Raw genomic sequence first — 21,347 nt, 5'->3', positions numbered from 1 at the left:
TATATTTCATCAGTTAGCCGACTAAAGGTGTCCAAAGTATTAAGAAGGAATATTAAATCTTTTGATTCACACTTGGTTAATACAATGATACAGGAGATATTTTTATAGCCACACACAAAAAAAAAGAGATATTGAAAACAAATGCAAGTGGTAGTATAACAGGTATTATCTAATAAGTGAAGCTAAAAGTCTACTCAGAAAGCTTTATATATTTGCTGGACAGATAACAGAGCGACGCAGAATAAAAACACCATCAGTAATGAGACATGGTGAAATTCTCCAAATCAAACTTGAGTCTTTGACATGGTTCGGCATGAAGCCCAGGAGAAGACCTCAGGAGGCATATTACCATTGGTGAGCAAGTTCTGAGGCATCCCATATAGATCCGAGACATCCAAGGGATGATGACGACCATTTTGATAGTGCTGATTCTGCAGAGCTGCAGCTACTTCATCCTCATCCAACGGTAAGCGATCAAACGTGGCGTTCATGAACGATGCAGCCATGATCACGACAGGGCCTGAGGCAATGAGCGAGCCAACAACACCTCCACCTACAACCTGGCCCTGAGCCCCGGCCAAGTAGATTGTCAGGCCTGTTATCCCAGGTGGGGCCGGAGGAGGCAGGATTGAACCCAGCAACGAGAGAATCTCAAACCTGCCATGAAGGGTTACGATGGCACCAGATGAGGCTGGTTGCCGAAGCGTGACATTAGTTACACATCCACTTCCGCTGAGTATGCAAATGCCTCGCTGCTTCCTCCTGGCAAAGTTGGCTAAGCTCTCACTCACATCACAACCGGAGCTCACTTCCATGGCATGTGCCCGAAGCGCATTTGCGCTGTCACGGGTGACGATGATGGGCGGTTTGGGTTTGTTTTTGGAGCCTGCAGGTCTGCCTCGAGGCCGTCTAATGGACTCCCTGTCGGCAGCAGAAGAAACCGGTGTAACTGCCTTTGGTATTTTCTGGGCCATCAGCAATGCCTCAATACCAGGTTTGTGGTGGTTAGTTTTGTCCGGTTCTTGGCTCCTGTCAATGGCAGTTTTAGACACAACAGAAGGGACAGCTTGATCTACACCACCTGCCATTTATACACTCGAAAGGAACACAACTTTGTCCTTTTTAGGAAAATTTACCAGAAAGATACAGTGAGAACTGTGTTCAGGACAAGCGTATAAATACTTGCATTTGTGCCAATAATTTTATCACAAGAACCTGAACGAATGATTCGGAATTAGGAGATGGTTAAGTACTACCAAACCCAATTGTTTAATATAATTTACCGTGTTACTCTCACAGCCTACCTTTCAACTGAATTTTCCATGTCAATTGTCTTTCCTAACAGATAACCCAAAATCTAATATATATTCTACACGAGATAAATGATACACAAAGTACACATTTAAAGTTTTTTAAGTCTTGAAGCTACCTACACCAGCCATCGTTTGTTTTATCTGAGGAACCATGTCCCGATTTGGTGATAAAACCATAAAAATGGATGCAAAGATAGTACTAAAAACGACAAATCATATTACTAGAAAATGGTCATATATGACTTCAAAATATCTATATAGAAGAAACCCACTTAAGTTAGAAAACTGTTCTATCACAAAGCTTTCTTCATTGGGGAAATTTGAAATAGAAAGCTAGCTCTAAATTCAAAAATCATGCCCCAATGTGAAGTTTCGTAAGATACAACGGGGCAGCCAGTGCTTGAATAACTCTTCCGATTATGTACAATTGGACAGAGCTAGACACAAAAAACCATCACAAGATCAGTACTGTATTGAACACTTAGTTAAACCCCAAACTCGCTCAAAAATCCCCATGAAAAAAGACAGCAATTAAATAACATTAAGAAACTCAGTGGTTTTGTTGCCAAAATTGCTGCAATTGGTTCAATTGCTGAGACGAAAGATCCAAAGCACCATTGGTCAAACCGCCAAAGTTACGCTGCTGATGTTCACGGGTCATTCCTGTTTGCGAACGATAGAGGTCAGAGTATTCTAAAGATCCGTATTGCTGTGAGGGCTGCTGCTGCTGGACATGTCGAAATCCAGCATATTGCTGGTTCTGTCCTAGTGAGCTGTAGTAAGCACCTTCTTGAACAGCTGATGGCATTCTTGAACCAGGTCCGTAATTCAATGTAGAAGGGCTGGTACTCTGGTAATTACAGGATATAAATTCACATAAAATAATAGTGGCAGTAAAAGGTCATCAAATATATAAGGTTCCATTCAAGGCAAATGATAATAAGAAACAAGCAAATCATCTGACAGTGCATGCCATTTCAATAAACATGAGAAACCAAAAAGCCCCACAGAGATGAAAAAGACAATGCATTTACTATGTACCTGTTGAAGTGGAGTAAATTGATTTCCATCCTTGAATCGTGGGTTATAGACATCACCATAGCTACCATTAGCAATCATAGGAGATGCAGATGAAGAGTGCATATAACGTCCAGGATCATTGTTAGACACTCCATAAGTTCCATAGCCAGTAGGAGTACCCCCAGGATATCTGTTCGCTGAAGTTCCATAATCTGGAAGGCTGTACTTCATATCAGCCAGGGATTGCTGGAACTCATCACCACCTCCATATGCAGGCGGGAAAGCTGACGGCAAATGTGAATAACTCTGAGGTAAGCCAGAATAGCCCACTATGTTGTTGGATGGTTGTTCCACAGGAAGGTAATTTGCCACCCGTTGCTGAGGGAGTACAGAAGATGGCACTGATGAAGAAATGGTGGTGCCCAGTGGATTCCTATGCTGTTATATCAACATATAATAATTTAACCCAAAAGATCACTTAATAAACTTGCATAGAAAGACATCACATTTATTATGAGTGAGACCACCACACAAAATGCAAAATCAAAATCATAATTAAGACATAATGAAATAAAATTTACATCTTGTTGGAAGTCAAAAAAAATAACAAATACGTATAGATATGTGGTCATATAACATCTTAATCCTTACCAACCTAAAAAATGAAATAAAAGCAAAATTGAGAAACTGAAACTAGAGCATTGGTTAAGAATAATAAAAGTTTTTGCCAATTACAAGCTATAGATACTGTTCTATATGGGTTACCAACTAATATGGGTACAAATTTGGTAATCACTGCTTGAACATTAAATTGGATAAATCACATCGTAGTCAATCACAAAAGACGATTCCTAGCTCACCTCTGAAAAGGGGATGTTTGGATTGCTTATGGATGGGTCTACATTGCTGTGCCTGGAAGGTAAAGATTGTGTCACATGGAACTGCCCTTGAAGATTATTAGGAGCTTGTAATGATTGAAAATGTTGCACTAGGTTAACTAGTGTGTTTTTTGACATTGTCTGCATTAAAAATTAAAAATATATATTTAAAAAAACCAATAAAGGTTTCAAGATAGAACATATATAAAAACAAGAAAAATATTAAAAATAAAAATATTAGAACATATATACTATTAAAAATAAAAATATTAAAAATCTAGTGAGTTAAAAGGAACAAGAAAAAGCCACTTGAGTATATCAAATAACAGCTCCAGACACTGATGTCATAACATATATAAAATACATTCACCTACATCAGTGATGTAAACAAGATTAACTTTGATACTGATAGTATATGGGTGAAAAAAAATGAATCATTAACTCATTAAAAGGAGAAAAGTGCACAATGCACTCAAGATACAGATCAAGAAACAGCTGTGCATATCAAATCCAGTCAACGACAAGAGATCTTTAACTCCAATTGTTTTGTTAAATGTATTCAATCTTGTAGGTTTTACTTGTCCACGTATTGTTTTTCATTGGTTAAATGTATTCAATCTTGTAGATTTTACTTGTCCACGTATTGTTTTTCATTGGTTAGGTATCATCTAAAAATGGTAAAATGGTAAACAAGCAAGAACAACCACTTCTCAATAAGATGAACCAACAAGATCAGCCATTAATGATTAGCAAATGCAAATTGTATAGAATACTATCATTTATAATTAGCAGCATACTCTTTCATTCTGGACTGAAATATTTCTAACGTTTGGCTCTGTCCTTGCATATGACAACTCAGGAGCTGATCGTTCAACGGCATTGTAATCATGCAAAGAAGGGTTGATGAATTCAGTTTCATTTGCAGGAGTTGCTACATTGACATCCTGCTTCATCAGCTCTGACTGTAAATCATAATTTCTAGCATCCGCAATTTCTCTATGCGTATTATACAAGGATCCAATTGAGTCATCACCATTATTATATTCTATATTCCTGTGTCACAAAAAAAAAAACAAATAAACAAATCGAAGACATGACGATGAAGAAAAATATATTAAAACCAAGTAAAATCCCTCATACCTTGTCTCCAAGTGACCAGCGGGAAAATCACCTAACATTGTCGAGGCTTCTTGCAGATCACCATTTAGCTCATTAGATGGTAATAACCCAATTGATGCAGAACTTTTTCCCGATTTATATGTACCAAAACTCAAATGTGAGCAATCAGCTGTAAATGCTTGCAAATGACTGGGAAGGATTAAATTATTTTCTGAGTCCTCCTTTCCTAAACTTAGGTGTTGAAACTTCGCAACATCATTATCAGCCAAAGCATCAGATGAATTTGAACCACTTCCTGTTTCCGTCAAATCAGAATGAGAAACTCCAACAGAAGACGTAACATTTTTCTGTCTACTGGAAGCATTAGAAGACACAATGTCATCTGAATTAGGAATTTGATCAGCATCACGTTCCTCAGATGCTAGGATGTTTTCTAAGCCACTGTTCCTAGATAGTTCAGATTCATTACCGTATAAGTTGGATTGACTAACATACTTATCAGAATCTGGGACAGCAGATGCATCGAAGTTTGCTAACAAACTAGAAGCTGTCGACTGCTCTTCTAGAAAAGCATTATGGCCAACAGTAGTGTCTGACTTGTTGATCATTCCTGTTGCATTCAAAGCATTTTGAGGATGCAAATCACGGTGCAATTCTGCTTGGGTAGTTATTGATGCTTGGGAGGGTTTTTCATGGTAATGATCTAAGTTTGTTGTAACTACATCCTGCCGTGTGTAAGATGTCGTCTCAGATGAGATATGTGAATGCTTAGAGGAGGGTCTACCCAGCCTCACAATATCAGCCATAGAAAGATGTCCAGCACTTGTCCCTGACCATACAACCTGTTGTGCAGGAGAGGGTTCCAAAGTGTGGAAGATGCCATCACCTGTTCCTATTGACTGTCCTCTACTATCAGTATATAAAGAATCACTGCAGCAGATATTAAAAAATTACTCAAACATAGAAACTTTGCCAATTGTGAGCAATCAAATAAACGTATTACATATATTAAGGTGTGCGGGTGCTTAAAACAAATAATGAAAAATATATACTTTAGTACAATATAGAATCTAGTGCCACAGTCTTGAAAAGCAAACAATTAGCATTCAGTGTTTAAGTGAAAAATTATGAAGAGACGGTTTTATTCCTCAATGTTAATATCTTAGCAGTAAAGGATTTACCTTAAATAAAACCATGTGCATACTCATAGCAATATGGTGTTTTCCATTTTACTTATCCATACTTGACACTTCCCCAGTGAGTCCATAAATAATTGATCAGTACATTGTGCTATTGCTAAAATGAAAACACACAAAATGAAGGAAGGACCCCCTCCTTTGCCCTTTCTACCACCATATTTCTACACTTGGGCCGCAATTAAAAAAAAATCTCTGTCACTTTCTTAACAGATATTGCTCAGTACACATAATAACTTCAGCATGTAAGGCAACCAAATAAATGAAGCATTTAACACATCAATTTTAAATCTCACTCTACTATCCTGCAATAGCTATGAAAAAGCACAAAGGAACCATAGACAAAAATTTCATTACAGAACATTGCAACCAACCTGTAAAATGAAGGTTGATGGTTTAAAGTTTCTCCTTTCACATGAGCAGTCAAATAAGATGACGACGGAGCAACTAACACATTATCTCCTTTGTGTGCAACATTACCTTCTAACAAATAGAATTCCACAAAGAAAATTAAAAATTATATAAGGTGAGATAGAATCAGCCATGAAGCATGAATATGCAAAACAGTGATATTGAACAATTGGTTAAAGATACCCTCATAATTGGCTTGAGATGATCCACTCCATCCATTACGTTCGCTAGCACTTCTAGCTCCACGAGTAGAACCACTATATGTAAATCGTGGCCTTAACTCCTGTGTCTCCTTCATCTAAAAATATTTTATAGAGAGAAAAACAGAATCAGTATATATATATATATATATATTACACGCGGTAAAATGTTTCTCCTTAAAATAATACTATATATTAGAATAATTCTATGTAATCACAAAGCAGTACTCTATAACAAAATAACTTCTATGTAATCATGGAGAAAAAAAAAAGTCTGGTCCTAATTTGGGTAAATAAGAATAAAATTTGCCTCATATTTATCTAAAATTATCTGAGACAATATATTCTTTAAAATTGTTCTCAAAATTTTGAACTTCCGGGTACCAACACTTTCTTGTTGAAGCCAATATATTTCTAGCTTCTCAACCATGGTTAGAGCTTCTTGGCAGGCATTAAACTTTTTGTATTAATTTAGTATCATCTTTATGATTATCTCCTTCCTCCTTTTATTTAATGGCATGACTTGTTACTAATTTGGTTGATTGAGAAAAAGATTGTAGCCAAAACTCTATTAAGCTATAATCTTTCATTGTAATAAAATTAGTTTGGTATTATATATATATATACATATATATATTACTACAAATTTATATAAATATCAAATTATGAAACGCAGTGATTTAAAAATAAATTTCCAAGCGGTAACAAAGATTAGAGAGGACCATATTAATCATCTCAATCTAACTACTATCTAGTAGCACACTGGAAAGTAAACAAATACAAAATGCACGTAGAGCACTTGAAACAATTTCTTTTGAAATCTAGTTAGAGATGATGAATCCTAATTCTTCATAACTAAAGCATCCGTCTAATTATCAATCTAATTCAGCCACAACTCGGAATACTTCCCAAAGAAAAATCTTTGTATCACTTGTTAAGTCCAAACATGATAAAGAATAAGAAAAAATAAAGAAAAGAAAAAGAAACGAAAGGGGAAGGAAATAAAACTAACTACACGTGTTTTCATATTGTACCTCTTTTCTTCTTTCACGTTTGCTCTTCACTTCGTGAAAAGTATCTACACAATTGAAGTTACTAATTCAATTGAAAATAAAATTAAAACTTCAATAATTACTAAAACATAAAATCTTCAAAACTCCTAAATACATTGTTTTAACGCAGAGTATGGGGAATTTTTTAAACAACATACAAAACCCATATCAGTAGCAACAGCAAATATATAAAAAAAAATGAATGAATAAGAAAAATAAAGTCTAAGAACATATCAATATATCCCCTTGCCGACCTTTGGTTATAGCCTCAAAAAACATATTCAATTATAGAGAACAAACAAAAATCTCATACAGTCCCCAAAAAAAAAATGATCTTTATTGTGTAAAAAAAAACCCTCACCTTAAAGTATAACATTATTTAAAATATAATTAGTGTAGAAAAAAATCCCACCACATTCAATATTTTCTCTTATCTTCTCCCACTTTTTCCGTTCAACCAAACACAGATAAGGGAAAATAAAAGACCTAGTACTCTACCTGCACCTAGGAAACCCTAAAAAGATAAGCGTGAAAGAGAAAGCAAAGATAATAAAGAAACCTTGAGAAAGTAGGCGATGAACGGCGTCATCTGGGTCCATATTACATTCTCGAAGAACGGCGTAGATCTCTGTTTCGGGACAGTTACTGACAATCTCCTTAAGATTCTGTATCATCTTCCTCGTGGCCGGCGACAACTCCCCTAAGCCGGTTCCGTTCTTGCTCTCACTACCCATACCAGTCTCTCTTACTAGTTCTCTTCTTTCCTTTTCTCAAATTCAAAGAAAGAAAAAAATCTCCCTCACTTTCTCGCTCTTGAAAAACACTCTACACTCCTTTGCGGCTCTCACACAAAATTTCCCGATCAACCAAACACCACAAAAACCCTTTCGTTCTATGCTGTGCGTTCTCTCTCTTTCTCTCTCTCTCTATATATATATTTATAATACAATATTCAATTATAATAATCCCTTTTCTCTCTCTCCAGATCTTTTTTTAATTACTTAAATATAATTATAATTCTTTTTTCGTTTTTTTTTTTGAGCAATTATTTTTTCGAATTTTATTACTCATTTAGTAATCGTAAAGTCATAGATGCCTGCTAATCTTACCGCCAGTCATGTAATTCCACCACAGCTAGCTTAATCGAGTGCCACGTGTACAGAAGGATCACAAGTCGTTAATCGACGGTTTGGTGTGGCTCGATCGTGGATGCGAGATTCACCGTGAGATTAGGATAATAATCGTGCGTGGTCTTTTTTGGGTTGAGACTTTGAGTTGAGTGAGTGGGTCTCGTTTAGTTATAATTCTTTTTAGAGCTTAGACGGGGATAGTCAATTAGCTAGGTTTAGTACAAAGGAGAAAAAGGTAAAAATAAAAGAACATTGGAAAAGTAGAAAGAAAAGTGGGTATAAAAAAAAAAGTGAAGATGGGAATAAAAAATATTTTGTTTGACATGCCTTCGAAATTGACTAAAAATTATTTTTTTTTAGTAATATTTGGATGAATTTTAAAAGTAATTTATATTTATTAAAAATATTTATAAATCAGCAAGCATTGCATTATAGATTAAATTTTAAAAAACAAAAAGATAATAAAAAATTATGGCAAAACTTGTTGACAGCATCAGAAATATCAGATAGAGAGTTAAAGTGTTATATTTTAGCAATCACCTAACAAAGAACCATAATGAATGGAAAGTGTAAAAAATTTTACAGGCATGATAAAATTGACAAAATTAATTATGCAATATATTTTTGAAATATATTGTGTGGTATTTTTGAAATTGGTAGTTTCATGTATTTGTTGTGAAATATTTTCTAATCAGATTATTCTATATATGTTAATAAAATAAATATATAATTTCTTATAAAAGAATATATTTTCTTGAAATTTGTTTATATGGAAATTATTGTTATTTATTTTTATTTCTTGATCTGATTTGGTTGTCCAGAAATCGTGTACACGTTGCAGAGATAATGTATATATTGTTTCCTTATTTATTTAAGGAAACTGGGTTTAAAAACCGTCTAGGTTCAATGAATCTGTTTGAACGGATTGACAGTCTGTTTGAACAGATTCTGACTTTCCTGTTTGGGAAGATTTTCCATTTATTGGCTGATTGGTTTCTGATTTGTTTTTCACGACCTAAAGGGATTCTAGAGGGTATATAATCATCCTTAGGTCGTTGGTTTTTGATCATCTCTCTTGGTGTATTATTTTCCATATATTTTCAAGTTTTAGAGAGACTTTTTATGTGAAGAACTTGAGTCGATCTTCTTAGTGGTTTATTACAGTGTACTTCTGTATTATTTTCTTTGTATTAATAGTGCAGGTTGAACACACTTGGACATTGTTCATCAAGCTTCGGGAGAAGTCTTGTTATTGAGTCACTTTTCGGGAGGAAAAGTGCAAGTGTTATGATTTGAAGGGAGTTCAAGATCTTAGCACTTAAGAAATTTGATTAGGAGTTTAGATTACAACAGTTGCGACAAATTCAAAAGGAAGTCTTTATTTGTACAAGTCAATTTAGTTTTGTAATCGTTTAGATATTCTTCTAATAAATTTCATTCTCAGGGCGTGGCCTCGTGTACTAGTAGCAATCTGCAAAGATTGCTGATACCACGTATAATTTCGTGTGTTTTTTACCTTATGTTCGTTTTTATCTTCTGGTGATAAACTGTTTAAACATATCTGGTTTCTGTTCAAACAGTCTTTGTGTCTGTTTATACATTTCTGTAACAGTTCAACAATTAATTATTTAAATTGAATAATTAAGTTGGTAATCATAAAAAAAACGGAATTTCAGAAAGTATTGAACAGATGCCATGGGTGTGGAGAATAGTTTTAGCCTCGATCATGGGGACAGGAATTAAAATTATTAATGGAGTCGGAAACAAAGGAAACTCCTCACCAATTCCATGTCATGTCATGTGTGCATATCCTACTTAAGAATAGCGCAAAATGAACATAGATGTGTTAGGCTCTCAAAAACACTATCTTAAATCACAAAAAGACTTGTGAAGATGACACACATGAGAGGGGCACTCATTGTCAACAAAACCTTAAGGGTAACTCATTATTTTTTTATTTATAATTTTTTTTTAAATCAACAATTATCCAAATTAATTTTTTAAAATATTTTTTTTAATATACAATACTATTAAAAGAAAATACAAAAGATAAATTTTTCAGGAAAAGTAGCTAAAAACACAATAGAGAAACTCCCATAAAAAAATTAAGATTAAGTAAAATTTGCCTAGCTTAAAAGCAATTTGTATGAAGATTACTCAAATGCAAGATACACGTCTATTCAAAAACTTTAAAGGACTAAAAAGCATGGGGAATAGATTCAATACAACATATCTACATCTAAAGTAATAAGGATGAACATTCATACCACAAGGATGAGAGCAAAGTTAGAAGGGGACCATCTTTTAAAAAGTTACCAAAGAAAGATGTACTATTGGAATTTAAAGGATCCTTAAATTTTCAAAACTACAAATATAATTAACAAAAGGATTCTTTGCAGTGAAAATATTTAAGTTTTGTATGTTGTAGCACTTAAATATCTATTTTTGCGGCAAAAATACATTTCGTCACACTTTCTTGATAGACTTATGTACCTCGCCATGAAGTGACAACTCAGTGCCTGCATGTCAAATTCTTATTGGTTCAAGTCAATTTTTTTTATTTTGTATTTATAAAATTCATTTAAATAATAAAAAATTAAAACGTATTTAAAATTATAAAATATGATTTAAAATTAATATTAATGTAAAATAAAAACTAGTTTAAAGAATTTTAAAACTTAAACATTAATTGTGTTCTTGAATGTTGAATGTGTTCCTCCCTTTTCTACACATCAAAGTTATCAAAACAAAAACAAAAATTGGTGTTTATCTCTACTTTTCTTCCAAACACATACAAAATTATAACTTTACCCAAACTTCCAAACATAAATTCAACAATATTATTGTTCATCTATATTACCCAATATCGAATGATTCAAACTTTCATTGCCAAATGCATAACATCAATGTAATATTACCATAAAAAATCACAAAAAAATCTCAATTATGAGATTCGGACATCACATTACATAGTTGCTCATCCATTTTTTGAAACAAAAATAGAGTGAAAATCCATGTTCATAATCACAATAAAAGAAACTCAACAAATCAGACATGTCAAAGATCTGAAGTGTGACGCCCCACGTCACTATGGGTGCTTTCTGGAATGACGACTAGCCCTACAAACCAACACGAGTCTTTTCAGCGTGCTTTGTCCTCACTCACATGCTTCCTAGGAAAACTTCCCAAGAAGTCACCCATCCCTAGATTACCCCAGGTCAAGCACGCTTAACTTTGGAGTTCTCAAGTGATGGGCTACCGAAAAGAAGATGCATCTTGTTGATATAGGTAGTACCCATCAATCCATTTAAGTCATCTTCAACTATGTAGTCAGCCTTAGAATCATCACGCTTGACCTTCCCCAGGCCGTGTGGGATTGCACAGCTTACCCGGTCTTTCCCCTTACGGATCACGGGGTTCTGACTGTCACAATCACCCCCCCTTACAGGCTCGACGTCCCCATCGGCCACACTTTCGGCTGGGTCAAGGCTCTGATACCATTTGTGACGCCCCACGTCACTATGGCTGCTTTCTGGAATGATTACTGGCCCTACAAACCAACACGAGTCTTTTCAGCGTGCTTTGTCCTCACTCACGTGCTTCCTAGGAAAACTTCTCAGGAGGTCACCCATCCCTAGATTACCCCAGGTCAAGCACGCTTGACTTTGGAGTTCTCAAGTGATGGGCTACCGAAAAGAAGATGCATCTTGTTGATATAGGTTGTATCCATCAATCCATTTAAGTCATCTTCAACTGTGTAGTCCCATACCTCCACAGCCTTAGAATCATCACGCTTGACCTTCCCCAGGCCGTGTGAGATTGCACAGCTTACCCGGTCTTTCCCCTTACGGATCACGGGGTTCTGATTGTCACATGAAGTGTTGAAGTTTTTGAACATCTGCACTTGTCCACCCTTGTCGAAGATCTAAAGCTCTCGAGCTCGTGAACGCATGTCGACCATCGTGAAGCAGGGACCTCTGTCTTCCCCAAAGCCATCACAGACCCAGACCTTCATTCCAGCCATACCCCAAACCCCAACCTAAGATCAGTTCATCAACCCGCTTACTGCAGCTGCCAATGAAGCCGACGTCGAGATAGAGAGAGAAGGAAAGGAGAAAGTCCATCCTCACTGATTTCGAGAAAGCCTATCCTCTGCCCAGCTCTCCATCGTCGCCTCAGCCACTCTCCCTAGCTCTGTGGCATATGTCGTCGTCCATTGAATCCAGAATTGGGTTGTGTATTATGTGATGTTTTGTGTATTAGAGATTTTAGAATTTAGGGTTTACTTGTATTTAGTTTAAAGATTTTATTTAATTTTAATTTTAATGTTTTGATTTATTATATTTCATGTAAATTTTTTTAAACAAAAGGTTATGTTTTTAATTGTTTTTTTTAGGAATTTTAATTATTTTTTTCATTTTTAAAATAAATTTTAATTTTTAACAATTAATATTTAAATAAATTTTGTAAATTAAAAATTAAAAATAATTGATTTGGACCAATAAGAGGTTGACACATAGGCGTTGACTGACATTTAACGATCAAGTACCTACGGCTGAAAAAAATGTTGACAAAAGTTTTTTTAGCCCTTGAAAAAATAATTAGGTATTTAAGTGCTACAAAATATAAAACTTAAGTATTTTCGCTGTAAATACCCTTTAACAAAATATTTTTGTAATAAGAAGAAGTTCTCTTATTTCAATCTTAGGCTATGTTTGGTAGGAAGGAGGGGGAGTAGGATGGATGTGGAGTTTAGGAATGATAGAGATTATGTTGTTTGGTATGGGGGATGAAGCTGGAAGGATGGAGAGGAGATTAATTATTCAAATTATCATATTATCTTTTGTAGCATAAATATTTGTTACTTTTTTAAAAGAATAATAATGGTAGTTTACATATTTTAGTTGTCTTTTTCTTGAATCCTTCCAAAAAAGGAATTTTAATGGTTTGGAGGGAGACCCTCTCCCTCCATCTCTCCCTCTTTCCAAATAAGGAATTCTCCCTCTCCATTTATCTCTCTCTCCACCCCACTCCATCCACCCCTCGATCTTCTCTACCAAACATAGTGTTAGTGTTACCAAATGAGTCTAAAGATATTTCATATTTTATTTAAAAGTAAAATAAAAATATTTTTTCTCAGTCACACACTCACTTATTTGCCATTCTTGCTACAATTTTTTAAAATAAAATAAATAAATATCAACATCATTTTCATTCAACAAAAGATAGATACTCATGATGGATACAAAAAAAGAATTTACATGGTTAAATGCAAAGGGATATCCCTTTGGCCTAAGGTCGCCAAACAAAGATAGGTATCAAGCACAATCATTCTCCAATATTATAAACTAGGAATTAAAGGATTAGTCAATGATTAAAAAGCATTAGACAGTCTACATTGTCATCATCCTGGACATGGTTGAGTTCTGAATCCACTTTAACCAATCTTTGCAAGAAGATAGCCAGTTATGACTCATAGCTATAGACTTAAGGTCAGGCCCGACCCTGGGCACAGGCGGGCCAGGCCTATGCTTAGGGTCCCCACACAATGAGGCCCCAAAATTTAGAAAAATGCCTTTTTTTTTTACATATATAAAGGCCCCAAAATTTTAAAAATTGTCACTTTATATATAATATTTTTTAAATATAACATATTTTGTATAGGGCCTCCAACAACTCAGTTCTGATCCTGCTTGAGGCATTGCACAAAGGGCATTTATGATCCTCATTTTGGAAATTTTTTGCAAGATAGGCGTGGACCGAGAGCCCTTTGTGAAGGACCTACCACCAAAGTATTTTATGCCTCTCATGGACTCTAGTCAGCTTTTTCCAAATCCAGATTTAAGATTGTGTGCTTAAACATCTAGAGATGAGGTAGTTGTAAGTTGAGTTAAAGGAGAATGTTTCACTATTATTCAGTGTCCACACCCAAGAGTCTTGGATACATAAAGCCCCCATCTAGGAAAACCATGAGGTAAAGGCTTGAATTTAGGATAGAGTGGGTGGGACCCTTACCATTACCAATCTTCTTACAAGCATCATTTTGTATCAAATCTCTAGTATCCAGAATTCACTTCTAGATAAGGAGTATGAAAACTTGGGCTGGAATCAGGCAAAAGGAATATGCTTCATGTAATTTGCTTTTTAAGATGACACAACATATAAGTAGCCATGGCCTTGCATAAGCTGCTAGCACCACTTGATAACCCATAGGGATGACAATTTTATTCAAAAACTCATTTACCCATGGATACCCTCCCTAATGAGCAGGGTATTACCTATATTAGGGTTTATACTAGGGTGAGGGTATGAAAACATGTACCTGACGCGGGTATAGGGTAGGGTATGAGTATTGGTGTACTCAACTCTATTACCCTACCCTACCCAATTATATATATATATATATATTTGTACTTAATTTGCATGTATATTTATATAAATTTATTTGAGTATATTGAAATTTAATATATTTTAAAAAATATATGATAAATTAAAAGATATATACAAATATTAATATATATTTTTAAATATAAATACATATCATATAATATACACTAAAAATAATTAATAGACATTTTTAATTATAATTTATATACTAAAAATTAAATACTTGTAAATTTGTAAAATAAATTAATATATGCTTCATACATATTCTAAATATAAATATAATGTAGTGTATAGTATTTAGGATCTTTAGTATAGTGTATATTATATATATTAATTTAAACAGGTATAGATGTATAATATATCAAATTAACATTTAGAATCTCTAATACGTTATATTATATTTTTATTAATTTTATAAGTATAAATAAGGTATTCGATGTTACTAGTGTTTATTATCCTTAATATACTTAATACATACTATATCTCATTTAGATTTCTAAGTATAGTGTGTTGATTTTTTTCTTTCAAATATTTTTATTTTAAATTTTATTAGTGTAGGGTTACCCGTGGGTACCCTATATCCGTTATGGTAATACTCGTACCCTACCCACAAAAAAATTATAGGGTAAGAGGGCAGGGTATGGGTAGAGCTTTTTACATAGAGTAGGGTCGTGGAATAGGCATGTGTATGATTGATTAAATGCAAAGAATAAGTATTCTTATACGAGTTAGGTATAAAACACTTAGTGAATTTCACATAGTGTACATTTGAAATTTGAGTTTCAATCGTAGGCACTCAAAAACTGTATTTTCGTGTCAAAATGATACATGGAGGTATCTAAGGATCCCTAAAAAGTTTGGTAGCATTTGGAACAATTTTAGGACCATTGGAGTGGTCAAAAGTCAGAGGGGGTGGCGATGCGTCGCCTCTAAGAGGCGTTGCATCACCTAAATGCAAAAGGACTCAAAAGCCCTTGCAGGTGATACATCGCCTGCTAGTAGGTGACATATCTCCTCATATGTCCATACAAACACGTAATTTAAGCTCCAAATGATGAGTTATTTATCTATGATCCTATTGGTTAGACCTAATGACGTTGCCTACACTATAAAATGGTCCTAATAGAGTTTCGGAAGACTGAATCACTCTCTCAAATCTCTCTCCAACTCCCTCTCTCTCTCTAGCTTTCGAGAATCTCAAGTTTTCCCCAAGAAACTCATAAAGAAAGTGCTTGAATTTGTGAGTTTAAGGTTGATTCAATCTCAATTCTCATTTCCTCTTAGAAAAGGCATCAAGCATCAATGGTGTCTAGGAAATAGAGAATTGGGTCAACGATGCAAATTGTGTTTAAGCCTTTGGTTGTGTTTTTTCATTGAATAAGAAGTTCAAAGTGGTGGATTCAACAAGGGTTTTGAAGGATCATCAAGATTGAAGAAGATTGTTCTACAATTAGGGTTTGCATCATCTAACTAAATCTTTCTTTATTCTTTGTCAAGCATAATTTTTTTGTAGATTCTAAATATTGTAGTGGTGTAATCTCACTCTCCCCTAACATTATAATTCTTTATTATCTGATATACAACATCATGGAAGAATCTAAGTCTTAACTTTGTAATTTCTATTGTGATTTACTTATTTAATTGTGTTCATTATTGTTAGTTTTGATTATTAAATGATTCTAAATTAATGATTTAATGATTTAATCTTTAATTTATCAAGATTCGTATACATACTTTGAATATGGTTATTTGATTATCAAGATTTGCATTCATACTTTGAATAAAGTTCTTGATTAGAATCTAGGGTTTGTAACATTGAATTATTCTCATTATTTATTATTGATTTAGAAAGTATAAAGTCTTATATCTCAAACAATTAAAATCTCTAGTTCTAATTACTTTCTTTTTGTGTTTTCATAATCAACAACGAGGGAAATTTGTTCATCTTCTACAACTAGAATTTGATTTGTGTTGAACACATAACCATGAGAAATCAAAGAAAATTATATTTTGATATGCATTACATGAATGTGAATATGGATCTAAAGTCTTCATCAACAAAGGATGAGATAACTCAATGGGATTACATACTCAAGGAGAACGATATCATCAAATTCATTAATTCTAAATGTGTAGATTTCAAGAATTTGAATGAAATTTGTTTGCTGTCATATTTTTGTGAGTTTGAGTTTATTGTTTATTTAAAAGTACAATGATGAATGTTAATGAACAATTCAGCGGTTATTGTTATACTTATTTTGTTTGTAAAGTTATTGTTCATGTGAGATATGGTAATTGTAAAATTAAACATAATAATATTAGGGTTAAGACAATTGATGTTGATATCATTGCATTTCTAAATGAATTTAATTGGGTCACTTTAATTGATGATGAGATATTTTTTACCTTAATTAAATTTAATGTATTCAATGAGGAATGCATTGCAACCCTAATTGAGACTAATGCATTTAATGAGGAATGTATGATAACTCTAAAGGAAATTGACATAGTTTATGCGTATAGTGATAAGACTAATGCAACCTTAAGAGAAGGTAAACATGTCAATGCAATTGATGTTGAGACTAATGCATTTAATGAGGAATGTATGATAACTCTAAAGGAAATTGACATAGTTTATGCGTATAGTGATGAAACTAATTCAACCTTAAGAGAAGGTAAACATGTCAATGCAATTGATGTTGAGATCATTGCAACCTTGAATGAAGTTAATGCAACCTAAGGAAAGGTGCAAGGATGGTGGTATGATACTTGTGCCACCATTTATGCAACCTACGATAAAATTATTTTAAAAAACCTTTGAAAGTGCAAAGGAGGGACTTGAAGTCCAAATGGGAAATGAAAAAAGATCCAAGATACTTGGAAGGAGCTGCATTGATGTGTTATTCACCAATGGAAAGAAAGTGATCGTAACTAATGTTTTCTATGTTCCCTATATGACTAGAAACATTGTAAGTGGAAGTCTATTGAGTAGATCCGGTATCAAAATGGAGTTTGAATTCAATAAACTCATTTTGACTACATTGGACACTTTTGTGGAAAAGAGTTATTCATGTGATGGGATGATAAAACTTTGTACTCTTGATGATGACTATAATAATATGACATCTAATTCGTGTAATGTGATTACTTCTAGTTCGATTACGTTGTGCCATAATAGACTTGCTCGTATAGGTTATAGCACAATTAAAAGAGTTGCTAAATGTGAATTGATTAATTGTGATGTGAATGAGTGATAAGCGAGTTTTAACTCGCTTTAATGTATTTGTTTTAGGAAAAGTTTGAGGTAATTAAGTTTTTTTTGTACAAAATTATGTTGGTTTCTTCTTGTTTCAGGTTTTACTAGTCTAACTAATGAGATAGAGTGAAATGAGAAGAAATTTGTTCGAAGAAGGATGAATTTGGTCATTGTGAGGTGATTGTGGTCTTGATGGTTGTTGACGGGTCGTGAGTGGACTTTTTGGAGAGATTTTTGGAAGCTTATTGAAGACTAAGTGTATTTTTTATAGCGCACCTGCGCTATGTTGTAGCGCCTCTGCGCTATGGAGCTCCAGAGAGAAGTTTTGGCTCAGGATGTAGCGCCCCAACGGTGCATTCCAAGCGCCCCTACGCTGTGCCAAACATTCACAAGCGGTCTAAAGAAGCACCCCTGCGCTGCAAAGTTCCATATATCATTTTTTACAATTTTACAAGTGCACCAACGCCGCCAAACTAGTGCCCCTGCGCTATTGTTCGTACGAATGTCGCAAACGAGCATTTTGAGAGGGGTGAAAAGGTCTTTTCGTAGAAATTCATTAAGGATCTTAATAAAAGATGACTGAGTGCGACTTTGAGAGTAGTTTTTATCAGAGGAGGCAAGAATAACGTTTTGGGAGTGATTTTAGAGAGTGGATATATAGTTCTTTTCCTTCTTTATCTTTCTTTGTGTTAAACTCGTATTATGGATTGTTTTGCCATGTTGATAAACAAATTTCAGTATTAGGGCTTTTAATTGAATCTCTCAAACTTTTATTATGAATTAATGCAAAGTTTATGATTTTTTCTTCTCCATTAAGATCTGTTCAATTTGTGGTTATAATATGTTATTGATTGGCCATCTTTTTATATAATCTATATGAGTTTGAATCAAAATCTGAAAAGTGAGGTTTGAATATGCTATAATTGATCGGATATAAATTCAATCTTGAACGATAGTATCATGGTTATTTGTGTAGTTTTTGAGTTTTCAATCTTAATGCTTCCTTTATGTGAATTTGTCATAGAAATATAGAAAATTCTCCTTTAGGTTGAATTTTATATTTCATAAACTGAATATAAAATGTTTTGGTAAACTCACTATCTTAAGAAAGAAGAAAGATTATGAATCTTGCATTAGTAAATAGTGGATAGTTGATGAGATTAAATTCCTTAATTTGTTATTTTCTTGAATTAATTTCTTGTGCTAGTATTTTAGATTCAATTTCAAGTTTTATATTTGTTTATGCGTTTATCTTTAAGTTCTACAAACCAAATCTTCATTATCCAAATAGAATAAGAATTTAACTGTTTGATAATTGATATTCAGTCTTCGTGGGACGATAATCAAATTTACCGAATTTCACTACAGTTGTGATTACGTATACTTGCGTAGCATAATTTTTGCAACAAGTTTTTGGCGCCATTGCCAAAGACTAAAATATTATCAATATAAAAATAGTTAATTTTATTTCTAATTTGGTTTGTTACTTGATCATTTTTCTAATTTGGTTTGTGTGTGTTTTGTGATCTCCATTTCAAGTACTATTGTTATATGCACAGTAGAAGGGGAGCTATCAGTTTAGTTCCTCTAAATCTTGAGATAGAGAAAACTTGCAAGCAAAACCGAAGAAAAAAAAAGGGCATAAATCAGTATGGGTGATGTTAGGGATGATGAGCCTAATGTTAATGCAGGTTCTAATGTCGCTCAGGGCCAAAATGCACGAACACTTAGAGATTATGTACTCCCTACTATTACAGGAATACATTTGTGCATTAGACCACCGGTGGTTGCTGCAAACAATTTTGAAATAAATCCAACAATCTTACAAATGGTCCAATCCACAGTTTAGTTTGGTGGACTCCCCTCAATAGATCCTCATATGCACATAGCTAATTTTCTGTAGCTATGTGCAACGTTCAAGTATAATGGGGTGAGCGACGATGCAATCAGATTGAGGCTATTCCCATTCTTGTTGCAGGATAGAGCTAAAAGTTGGTTGAACTCCCTTCAATTCAATTCTGTAAAATACTCGGGAGGAGTTGGCGCAGAAATTCCTTGCCAAGTTCTTTCCTCCATCAAAAGCTGCTAAATTAAGGGGGGAGATCAATAATTTTTACTAGCTTACGGGGGAATCTTTATATGACTCTTGGGAGAGGTTCAAGGAAATGTTGAGAAAATGTCCTCATCACGACATTGAAAAGTGGATGTTGGTCCACAACTTTACAATGGATTATGCGGTACTACTCACACCATAATTAATGTCACAGCTAGAGGGACATTTATGAGTAAAAGTGCCAAGTTGGAAGATATGGCTACAAACAACCATCAATGGTCTGATAAGCATGCAACTAGTAACAGAAAGGCAGTTGGGGTTCATGAATTAGATGTAATCACTGCTTTGACTGCTCAAGTTACGACATTGACTAAGAAATTGTAGCAGAATACAATATCAGCCAATTTCATTCAGTTACAGACATGTTGTAAAATTGGTGGGGGTCATTCTTTTGATCAGTGTACAGCAACAAACCCTTGTAATAATATTCCTCTGGATCAAGCTTAGGTTCAAGCTGTTGGGAATTTTCAGAGGCCTTACAACAATCCTTTCTCTAACTCATATAATTCGGGTTGGAGAAATCATCCTAATTTATCTTGGAGAAATAATCAAGGCCAGTAATCGCAATTTCAAGCACAGTTTCAACAACCTATGGTTCAGCAGCCCATGCCTCAAGCTTCATCTTCTCAGCAGCCTAGACCACCGGTTCCAATTGAAAACCCCAATGAATTACAAGTTGCTTTATTGACTCTCACCAACACACAAGCTCAATTCATGGTAGAGATAAGATCTTCTATCTGAATTTTAGAGACACAAGTGGGTCAGTTGGCAAATATGTTGAATACTAGGCCTCAAGGGAATTTTCCTAGTAATACAATGGTTAATCTGAAGGAGCAATGTCAGGCAGTTACTTTGAGGAATGGAAAATGGTATGAGCAGCCTAAACCAAAGGAAACAGTAGAGAAAAAGAAAGAAGTGGGGGAGAAGTCTGATTCAGTTGAGTAGGAGGTTATTGAAAGCCTTCATTCGAAAAAAAGCGTCTCCACCAATGACTGTTGAGCATCACATCAAGATTCCTTATCCTCAAAGGCTTCAGAAAAACTGTAACGACCCAAATTTCCTAATAAGGTTTAGGACCTTGATTAGGAGACCGGGAGGGCCATAATTGATTTACTGTATTATTATATGATTATATGCATGATTGTGTGGGTCATATTACTATATGATGATAAAGACATGCATGGGACTATATACTCTGCTGTGAGGGTATTATGGTAATTTGGCTCATTGAGAGCGTAATTGTGTACTTGAGTGTATATTGGTAGGCTAATG

General features: G+C 34.3%; 2 protein-coding genes and 1 non-coding gene across 4 annotated transcripts; all 3 read right to left on the bottom strand.

Annotated features, from left to right (window-relative positions):
- Window positions 1–28: 28 nt before the first annotated feature.
- On the bottom strand, window positions 29–1,345 carry LOC133817292 (AT-hook motif nuclear-localized protein 16). The gene has a single exon (XM_062249766.1). The coding sequence runs from the start codon at window positions 1,086–1,088 to the stop codon at window positions 285–287; it is 804 nt and encodes a 267-aa protein (XP_062105750.1). The 5' UTR covers window positions 1,089–1,345; the 3' UTR covers window positions 29–284.
- A 186-nt stretch (window positions 1,346–1,531) lies between these two features.
- LOC133817290 (uncharacterized) lies at window positions 1,532–8,125 on the bottom strand. Of its 2 annotated transcripts, none has more exons than XM_062249764.1 (9): window positions 7,749–8,125; window positions 7,172–7,215; window positions 6,121–6,235; window positions 5,901–6,009; window positions 4,352–5,260; window positions 4,009–4,264; window positions 3,194–3,352; window positions 2,355–2,771; window positions 1,532–2,163 (listed from the first exon to the last, which is right to left on the bottom strand). In XM_062249764.1, exons 1-9 carry the CDS (start codon window positions 7,921–7,923, stop codon window positions 1,864–1,866), a joined length of 2,484 nt encoding a protein of 827 aa, XP_062105748.1. In that variant the 5' UTR covers window positions 7,924–8,125; the 3' UTR covers window positions 1,532–1,863. The 2 variants fall into 2 exon arrangements, with proteins under 2 accessions (XP_062105748.1, XP_062105749.1); XM_062249765.1 differs by having other exon boundaries at window positions 5,901–6,006.
- Window positions 8,126–20,049: 11,924 nt separating this feature from the next.
- Window positions 20,050–20,156, bottom strand: LOC133820631 (small nucleolar RNA R71). Its single transcript, XR_009887036.1, has one exon. It is a non-coding gene; the product is annotated as a small nucleolar RNA R71 (small nucleolar RNA).
- Between the last annotated feature and the right edge of the window lie 1,191 nt (window positions 20,157–21,347).

The sequence above is a fragment of the Humulus lupulus genome, chromosome 2, assembly GCF_963169125.1.
Source record: "Humulus lupulus chromosome 2, drHumLupu1.1, whole genome shotgun sequence".
Lineage (NCBI taxonomy): Eukaryota > Viridiplantae > Streptophyta > Magnoliopsida > Rosales > Cannabaceae > Humulus > Humulus lupulus.
This window is presented reverse-complemented; position numbering and strand designations above follow the sequence as displayed.